The 9,803-nt window shown below is 40.9% G+C and overlaps 1 protein-coding gene across 1 annotated transcript; it reads right to left on the bottom strand.

Moving 5' to 3' along the window:
- Positions 1 to 2,579: 2,579 nt before the first annotated feature.
- Positions 2,580 to 9,282, bottom strand: aasdhppt (aminoadipate-semialdehyde dehydrogenase-phosphopantetheinyl transferase). The gene is made up of 7 exons (XM_072392585.1): positions 8,881 to 9,282; positions 8,663 to 8,776; positions 8,208 to 8,328; positions 7,611 to 7,732; positions 6,686 to 6,847; positions 5,302 to 5,370; positions 2,580 to 2,918 (listed from the first exon to the last, which is right to left on the bottom strand). Exons 1-7 carry the CDS (start codon positions 9,022 to 9,024, stop codon positions 2,751 to 2,753), a joined length of 900 nt encoding a protein of 299 aa, XP_072248686.1. The 5' UTR covers positions 9,025 to 9,282; the 3' UTR covers positions 2,580 to 2,750.
- Positions 9,283 to 9,803: the final 521 nt, after the last annotated feature.

The following is a 9,803-nucleotide window of genomic DNA, read 5'->3' on the forward strand; positions in this document are numbered from 1 at the left end:
ATATAATTTAGATTTAGAAAATCTGGAAAATTCTCAATATACAAGCGACAAGGTCGAAAAGGTTGAAAACCAACACAGACTGGTTGCAATCTTCCAGTCCTCAGGTGCCACTACATGAAAAACGGCCTCAGAAAATCTGCCACAAAACCCTTATCAGTGATCATAGTTGATGTTTACTGCATTCACAAATGCTAATTAACGCTCTACCATGCCAAGGAAAAAAAAAAAGGAAGAAAAAACACAAAACAAACAAGACCCAGACATACAAACATTTCTGGGCTCAATCTGATTCAAGATGGGTTGAGGAGAAATGGTGAGCTGTGCTGTAATCTGACAAATCATAATTTCATAATTCTTTTTGAAAATCATGGACATCACAATCTCTAAGCTAAAGCAAATTAGTTTTAAAAAAAACAACATCAGGAGGTGCATTAATGCATATGACATAGGTAGGTTGCATGTCTGAGTAGCTTTCGTTCATATTGAACTATATACACATAAAGTTGACAGGAAAAAACTACAGTCATCCATGAAGACACCTTTTTCAGAGAAACATTAGCTTATTTCAGCAAGACAATGCCAAACCACACAGCAACAGTGTTGCTCCATAATAAAATATTCAAAATGAGCAGCCTGCAAAGCGGACATGTCACCCACTAATAGTGACTGACATCTTTGATAAGGAAAGAATTTAAAAACATTTTGCTTTCACAACTACAACTTAAGTGCCTTGAGATGACAGTTGCTGTAATTTGGCGCTATATAAATAAAACTGAATTGAACTGAATCCCCAAAAAAGAACGTGTTGATGGCAATAAATGAACAATCAATTTCCGAATAGCAATGATAATAAAAACAATGATAATAATAAACCTGGTGCCTCACTCCTATTTGACCTTAAACACAAGGTTACAATGACTTGCAACTGTATTCTCCATTTTTCAGCATATTTGAGGTCAGGTCACACAGGCAACAGGTCCATCTATATGTTCAAGCTCCTCACCCTATCTCGCTGAGCGCACACATGTTTCGAAGGAAACTGTTTTCAGCTGCTTATATTTTCAATCTTTTGGTCATTATCCAAATTCTGTGACCACAGGTGAGAGCTGGAATGTAGATTTGCCTTTTGGCTCAGCTTTCTCTTTACCACAACAGACTAGTGCAGCGCCCTCACTACTACTGGTGAAGCCCCCAGAAAAGTTCCGGAGATCCTAAAACTCCCTCCGCTTGAAACAGAGATCCATCCCTGACTTGGAGGGTGTACTCCACCCTTTTCCAGTTGAGAACCATTGTCTCAGTCTTTACGGTCGCTTCACACGGCTGCGAACTGCTCCAGTGTGTGCAGAAGCCAACAGAACCTGTAAATCTGTCATCTGTAAAGATTTACAACTGTACTCTGTTTTGATATACATTTAGATAGCATTCCATCATATATACTCAGTTATATCAGGGACAGTTCGATGTTAATTAAGATGTGATTACAACTTGTCATTAGTCGTGGCACTGAGTTAAGTTATCACTCCTGGTTTCTGAAAGGTATTAATTTCCTCTTCAGCGTGCCGGCAAGAAGGCTTATGATTATAGGTTGAGACTGAAATACATAATTGTGGAGACTGACACAAACCATCTTCAAGCTAGCGTAAAGAGATGAAAAAGATGGTGGAAAGTGAGCTACAAAGAAAAACAGAAAAACAAGCAATGGTCAAGTAAATGTCCTAAAATAGATGTGCTACCAGACGGAGAAACGGGAGGGGCGAGGGAAGCAAAAGAGGAGATGAGACGGAAGAGGCAACACGGAGTAATACAGAAGGGAGAACAACAAAGGTGAGGTGAAAAAAGAGGGAAGAAGCTGAGAGGCACATCGATGTACAGGGGAGGAGCAACAGGCAGAAGTGAACGACGACAAGAACCCGAAAGATGACACGAGTGCACATGTAGGGCTGGGTAGTATGAAGGAAATTAGCCAATCTATTAATATTACAAAGGATTATGGTTAATCAAAATTCCATTTTTATGCTTCAGATTATACACTGTCCATTTTATGTGAACTAATACCTATTTTTGCTGCCTTTTTTCAATAGAACCATAACACAATGAGATTATGGTCTGGTATACTACTGGATATTGATAGGTGATAGTAAATTATTGCCTAGCTTCATACATATAAATATGCATGGAAGAATGAAAAGACAAGGGAAACGCGAGATTATAAATTTACAACAGAACATGCAGCAGTTACTGCAGGCACTGAACTAACAGCAACTATCAGAAAACTGACCTGTCACAGTTAAACAGTGCTCCACACAATCAATCAGATTATTCAGAGAATATCCTTCACTGTTCTTCTTTTATTGAAGAAATAGTTCCATTCCTGATAAAACTGATGCTTCACATCTATTCAAACATCTTTTTCAGTCGCCATAGCTGACTAGAATCACACCTTAAAAGCCCACCAGCCACCATCTTACAGGGTACACCAACATCACGATATAATTTAGTATTTGTAAGTCTGAGGGTGCAGAGATTTGCAGGGAACAGAGGATCTAAAGTTTGACAAAGCAGATTTCTTAGAGACAAACTTTATTTTTATTTTTTTTTAGCTTCAAAAGAAACTTGACAGCACTTGACTGAACTTGCTGAATAAGGGAGCATCTTCAATGTCAGTGAACAAGTGTTTCTTCTTTGCCTTTTTTTTAAAGTGTGTGTCTGTGTGTGTGTGTGGCAGGTGAGTGGCAGCATGAAGCAGATTGTCATACAGATGTGTGTGTATCCCTCTGTCTCTGCAGCGTTTCGGCCTTAATTTGGAAGCTCTCCCAGTAGGCAGGATCTTCTTCTGTCAGAGGGGAGGCTGAGGCGATGAGTTCGCCAAATGACAGCAGCGTAAATGTGGCGGGAGGAGGAGGAGATAAGGGAAGAGGCTGAGAGGAAATGAGAAGAAAGAGGAGATTAAGAAGTAACACAGTAGTCCTTTATAGTGCTGCATCTTAGGATTTATTTGAATAAAAAGTGACAATTTGGCTTGTAGAAAGATTAAAATCAAATAAATGCAAGCTCGTTGAGATGGAGGTATAATGTCTGACTAAATCACAAACAGATCCTCATTACTGGAGATGATTCAATGAATGTAGACTCAATATTTGCTAATCTAGTTTGATATTACATTTGAAAACTGTTAAAAAATGGCTGCAAACATCGCAGTACCCCAGGACACAGTTGCTATGGCAACAGTTCCTGACAACGGCGGGGCTGCACTGATTGGAAAAATGTGTGCCAGCTTAACTGAACTTTTTTTTTATTTTTTCAAATTGGTAACACTTCATGTTAAACCAGCTTTGCAGCTGATTTAAATTGGCCGTGACAGACGTACACCTTTGAAAATTTGAAATCCACATCAAAATTTCAATAAGGCTTGATCTGACTCTGATGTGAGGGCCAATTTTTTTGTGGAAGGTGGACAAAATTTGCGGCCAAAGAAGAACTGTCAACTCCAATATGGTCGAACAGCAAATGACCCAGGAGGTTGCTTTGAAATCAGCTGGATCTAAACAATCCATTCTTCATTTCATTCTTAGTGAAAGAAAATCAGTAGACTCTCTTCAATGAGTGAGGCAGAAAACCTTAAGGGCCCACTAAGCATTGATGCTTTTGTTTTGTTAGCAGTTAGTCTTTTTAAAGTGATAGATCTTTTTTTTCTTTTTGGCCCCATTCATTTAAAAAAAAAAAAAATCAAAACATTACAACAACCAAATAAACAAGGTCAGTACTTGGAACGCCCCCTTTTGCAGCTGAAAGTGTTTTTGGGTAGATTTATATAAGTGCATCTCTAAAAGCCCAAAACTGCTCCTGCTTCTTCTAGCTGGATGTGTTCTGCTGGCGTACATCAATATTTAAGTCACGGCACAGATTTTTAATAGCTCATCTCTATGCTGTACTTCTTTAAAAGTTTGTCCCTGACCTGCTTGGAGAGCTCTTTGGTCTTCATTATGCTGCTTGCTTAGTGGTACTGGAGATTCAGGAGCCTTTCACAACCTGAGAGTTACAGGTGAGAACCTACTCTTGATCCAGGACTGTTTGATAACTACATATGAAGAAGGCAGTCCTAGAAACTGTTTTATATGCAGGTCATAGGGCAGATCCTGGTAAAATATGAATCCAAGGTTCCTCACTGTAGTACTAGAAGCCAAGGAAATGCCTTCTAGAGTAAGTATATAGCAAGACAGTTCCTTCCTGTAGCCACCTTCGTAATAAAATTGGGAACATCTTGTCTCAGGGTGATGCAGAAAAACTACTCCATGTATTTGTTACTTCAAGAACTGCTGTAATTCTTTATTACTAGGCTGTAAAACATTCTCTGAAAAGCCTCCAGCTGATCCAAAATGCTGCAGCCAGAGTTCTGATGAAATCTAACAGGAGAGATCACATTTCTCTAGTTTTAGCTTCGCTTCATTGGCTCCCTGTTAAATTAAAAAAATAATTTCAAATTCTTCTCCTCACACATAAAGCTCTTAATGACCAAGATCCATCATATCTTAAAGATGTCATGGTGCAATATTTTCCAAACGGAGCACTTCGCTCTCAGACTGCAGGTCTACTTGTGGTTCCTGGAGTTCCTAAATGTAGAATGGGAGGCAGAGCCTTCAGTTATCAGAGCCCTCTCTTGTGGAACCAGCTATCTGTACATGTTCGGGAAGCAGACACCCTCTAACATTAAAATTAGTCTTAAAACTTTCCTTTTTGATAAAGCTTAGAGTTAGTGATGGCCCAGGTGACCCTGAAACATCCCACAATGATGCTGCTACAGGCTGCTTTATACTGCTGGGAGACCTCCCATGATGCATCTTTCCTCACTCTGCTCTGTCCATGTACTGATGACATTATTGTTGTCATTAACTTGAGTCTCTCTTTCTCAGCAGGTACCTTTCCTTTTATTCCTGTTTTAAAGGGATTTTAACAGTTTCGGTGCAATCTGTTGGTTTCCTTAGCTTGGCAACTTTTTTCAGTTGGCTTTGTATGAATTGGACTAATTTGGAAATGACTTAATTGGATTTGATTGGATTACAATGTATTAGATTGTAGCTGGCTTGAATTCGGCTGCATCTTTGAAATGCCTTGAGATGACATTTGTTGTTAGTTGGCGCTATATAAATAAAGCTGAACTGAAATTGATCTGAACATGGAGATTTGTTTGTTATTTGTTCAAAACAAATACTATTGTTTTTATTAAAAAATATTAAATCCTAATCGTCTATTTTTTCTGAATTAGAGCACATATAAAAACAAAGAAATGTCAAGTGTCCTTACATCAGAGCCTGGTTTGTCAACTGGTCCAAGTGCTACTGCAACATGATGGTCAGCATCCAGGAGGCTCTCCTGTGAAACCACACACACACACACACACACACACACACACACACACACACACACACACACACACACACACTATCAGCACCCACACATATATATAGCCTGATTTTGAAAGGGCTGTAAGTGTGAGTGCGAATGGTTGTCTGTCTCTCTGTGTGATTGACTGTACAGGGCGTCCTCTGCCTCCCTTCACTGACCATTTAAAGGATAAGCAGGAGTAGCTGAGACATGGACGGACGCCTCTGTCTCTAAAGTGTCAGGAAAAATACTCATCATAATCTTCCAGAGCCTGAGGTGACATCCTCAAATGTCAGACAAAAAAAAATTCGGACAGTATACCATTTACAATAGATGGTAAAAGTCCTAAAATGCTTACATTTAGGTAAATAGTACCAGCAAGCGTTAGCTGTTTTGCCTGAAAAGCAGCTTCAATAAATTACTCATTATCATACGAGTTATTCGTTAATGATACAATCATTAGTTTGTTTCAACCTTTTCAATCCTGTGTCACAACCTGTTTCCAATTCAAATAAAAACAGAATGCATTTGCAAGACATTTTAATCCTATTTTTCATTGTGCATTTTTAGAAAGGCAGCATATCAGCAGTTACATAGCGGCGATCGTTTCAAGGACCATTTTTCCCTGGTGGAAAAACAGCAAAACACAAAAACAGCATTAGGCTTCTAGATCCTTGAGAGGGATAGTGGAGAGGAGAGGTAACATTGGGCTTTTTTAAACCAGTGATAACCTTTTAACAGACACTTGTTCATCCCTGCAACTGGTAACAGGGGGACGAGAGGGAACAGAGGAGACACTACAGGGAGCAGGCGTGGTACAGTGAAGGAAGAAGGTGAAGTGGGAGAAGAAAGGAAGGGACACTGGAAAAAAGAAAGCATGAAGTGGAGTGGAATGGAAAAGAGGTTGAGGACAGAAACCCACAAGGATAACATGGAAACATAAAGAGCAGTCGATAATGGCGATTCTGCTCCTCTGAGGGAGAAGGAAAGTCCTCTCATCCCTTGACATGTGGTTGGGAGGGCTGAGGGGCACCTGATCAGATCACTCGTCTACATCTCTTGTGTATGTGCAGATGACGTCAAGAGGGCATCAAGTAAAGAACGAAGCACCGCTGTCCTTAGCTTTGCTTAAGTTTACTTTTGGAAGCCACAATCCGACACCTTCTTATTCAATAATCTAGTCTACCTTGGATATCTTAGGGGCATGGGAAGCACTGCATGGGTCTTTGGCACCGATCGCTCTTTCCTCATGTCAACATTATATTTGAAAAAAAAGCCCCAGAAAGACACAAACAAGGCTCACTTCAAATATCCAGTCTTCTTCTTCTTCCTCATCAAGATACATCTTTGTCTGGCTTAGCAGCTTGCCCTGTATCAGCGCTTCAGACGCCAAGTGAAACTCCACCCGCTGCAGGTTGAAGCCCAGACCGGTGCCGATGGCCTTAATGAAGCTCTCCTTCAGGGCCTTGGAGCAAAGGGAGCAAACCTGATCAGCTGCATGCAGAAAACGTTCACAGGCACATATAAAACAAATACAGGAAGCTTGTTTGTCTGACAAAGATGAGGACAATCTGTGTGTATGTGTTGTGTAATTTGGCTAAATAGCACGAGCACAGCAGATGGTCATCTGAGCACACATGTTAAGGAGTTTATACAAAAGAGGGACTTTACATGCAGAATGTGTGTGTGTGTCCAGCCAAACCAGCCCTGCTCAACAGCCAATAAGCCACAATAACACTATTACAGGGCTAATCGCTATGGCAACCGTTGAGCTCTGCCATTAGTCAACCGTGTGGTGGTGATATCAGAGCTTGACGTCTCTGTGCCACCCTCTCAATCTCACAACATCTTTACTTAGCTCCACTGTTGCTTTCGCTGACCATCTGTGTGTGTGTGTGTGTGTCTGCAAGAAGCAAAATGAGAGAAAAAGATAAAAGGAGGAAAATTTACACCATAAAAAAAAAAAGACATGCAGAGATATTGTACAGGGGCGACAGAATGTGAGAAAAAGGTGGAAACTGGGTAAAAAGGTGACTTGAGAAGAGTTCACACATGTTTGTGCAGAATCTCAAAGGACATTGGCAATTTTATTTTCTCTCTGTGTTTCCTTCCATCTCTTTCTCACGCATACACACACACGCACGCACGCACACACACACACACACACCACCTGCGAGGCCCAGCAGCAATGCAATGTGATGACAGGGTTGTATGGTTGCCGTGGTTACCCAGTGGCGGTAGAACGTGGCGAGCTGCTGGTGCTCCGAGCCGGCTGATTGGATGGTGCTCCACTCGTACTCTGTAAACTGACGAGTCATGATGCGGAAAAACTCCGGCACAGAGCTGCTACCTGAAATTGGGGGGGTTGAGGACAGAAAAAGAAAGGGATGAAGAGGGGAAGAAAAGGAGCAAGAGGATGGAGGATAAAATTCAGGACAGAGACTGGACCATGGCTCCCCCTTAATTATCAACACAACACCAGAAATTTCAATGTACACACACACATGCTCACACTAGTAGCCATGGTCAACTTTATATACATGTGTATATTTGTGCGAGACAACAGTGACCTCTTGTGGATGACTTTGGGAATTACAAAAGCATGACTATCAGTATGACACATTTGGATTGATTTAGTTGTTTCTTGAATTAAAACAACAAAAGTTATGACAGACAAATACAGTCAATTAGAACAAAATGTTGAGAGTATTTTCTTATGCCTGAAACAACATGTGTTTTAATGCTGATAAGGCGTGGGTTGATTTTACGTCTTACGTGAACATTTCTTTTCATATCCTGCCTGAGCTACAAACCCCTGCATTTACCTGGCATGGTGGTCTTCATTACATCCACCCCGACCTGCAACCCCTGCTCTGCAGCAAGCACGGCGTAGTCTCCTTGGTGAGAGAGGTTGAAACTCCAGGACTGGTCAGAATCTGAACTGACCTTTATGACGGAATAATATGAAAAAGGGGGTTATAGACAGGTTTTAGCCTCCATACTCCCACCTACAGTCTAGATGGAAACGAGTCTTAAGGATTATATAAATACTTTAAAAACCAAATATGTAAAATGATCAATGCTCAAAATACAGGACAGAAAAACACAATTCCATCTGTACACTAGATTATGGACGTATTTCTGATGACTTTTCAAAAACTGTCAATATCATAAATTGATAAAAATCTCGCTGTGCTGCTAATCCCTGTCCCAGCCTGAAGAATAGTTTGAGGTATGGTGGACATGTAAAATATTTCCATAAAGAAGAATTAAAGATAACCTTTAGCGGCGCAGCCAGGTAGGGCTTTCCTCGGGGAGATCGCGCTAGTGTGATCTCAGACCAAGGGATCCCCATCCTCTCACACACAAACTTCCTGATCAACAAGCGACCAGCCTGTTGGAGTTAGACAGAGAGTCTCTTACACTTGACAAATATCAAGACTTGACGGAAATAGCTGCAGAAGGTGGTAGAAACTAACCGTTTAAAGCCAGACTCACCAAAGCTGATTTAGCATCCTTGGCGTAAACAAACTGTCCGATTCTGTCCTTCTCCTCCCGCTGGATGCAGCGAGCAGCGAACAGCCAGTCAGACCTGCTCGGTGTCCAAGATCCGCAGCGGAAAGCCCAGCGGACAGAGCCCATCTCTTCACTCCAGAGTCATCTGAACTCCTGAACAACTTCAAGCTGTTCACGTGTTATTAGTGAGCTGCGGTTAGCATGGCGTGTTAGCATGTGTAGTTTACCTGGGAAGTCTGAAAATATTTACATATCAGAGATTCAGGTCGTCACAGGAAACTACAACTCTGCGCTGAAGAGAAGACCATTAATAAAAGTACAGCACAAGCGGGCTCTCTGTTTACATTTCGGATGTGACAGCGGTGCCCCTGCCCGGAAGAGTACGACGAGATTCAATGTCGTCATAAGTGGGCGCGGTGGAGGATTGACCAATAGGATCAGTCGAAATGGTGCACCACTAATGATACCTTCAGGTGATTAGATGAATGTTGTAAATACTTTAAACCATCCTGGGATTTGAATAAATTTGGTCATTTTCCTTTTAAAAACTGGACAGGCCAAAAGATTTCAAAGAGCAATCTCTCAAATCCGACGAGCTATACATGTGGTACACTTTTATGTTCGTATTAACATCATATTTTCAATAAGCCGCACCAACAAAACGGAATGAAATGTTTACATGGTGCAACAAATACCAATTCAAGCGCTGTTTGCCGTAAAGAAATGCACACCAAACGTCTTTACGACTAGTATAATTTCTTTTATATCAAAGGATAACTTCAGACCAAAACCCAAATCAGATTGAAATTTTGTATCTCAGTAATGTTACTTTCCGACGTATCTTGAAAGGAGCATAAATTATATTTCAACGATGTTGTGATTGCGGTTCATCTTTATGGGTAAGG

Source organism: Leuresthes tenuis, unplaced genomic scaffold (genome assembly GCF_036924035.1).
Source record: "Leuresthes tenuis unplaced genomic scaffold, fLeuTen1.0.hap1 SCAF_9, whole genome shotgun sequence".
In the NCBI taxonomy this organism is placed as follows: Eukaryota; Metazoa; Chordata; class Actinopteri; order Atheriniformes; family Atherinopsidae; genus Leuresthes; species Leuresthes tenuis.

Excerpts from the sequence above, each read along its gene's own strand:
- aasdhppt (XM_072392585.1), bottom strand. The coding sequence starts at position 9,024 with ATGGGCTCTGTCCGCTGGGCTTTCCGCTGCGGATCTTGGACACCGAGC. Across the intron at positions 7,733-8,207 it reads AATGAAGACCACCATGCCAG|GTAGCAGCTCTGTGCCGGAG; the intron begins GTAAATGCAGGG and ends CCCCAATTTCAG. Across the intron at positions 6,848-7,610 it reads CCACGTTCTACCGCCACTGG|GCCCTGAAGGAGAGCTTCAT; the intron begins GTAACCACGGCA and ends CTTTGCTCCAAG.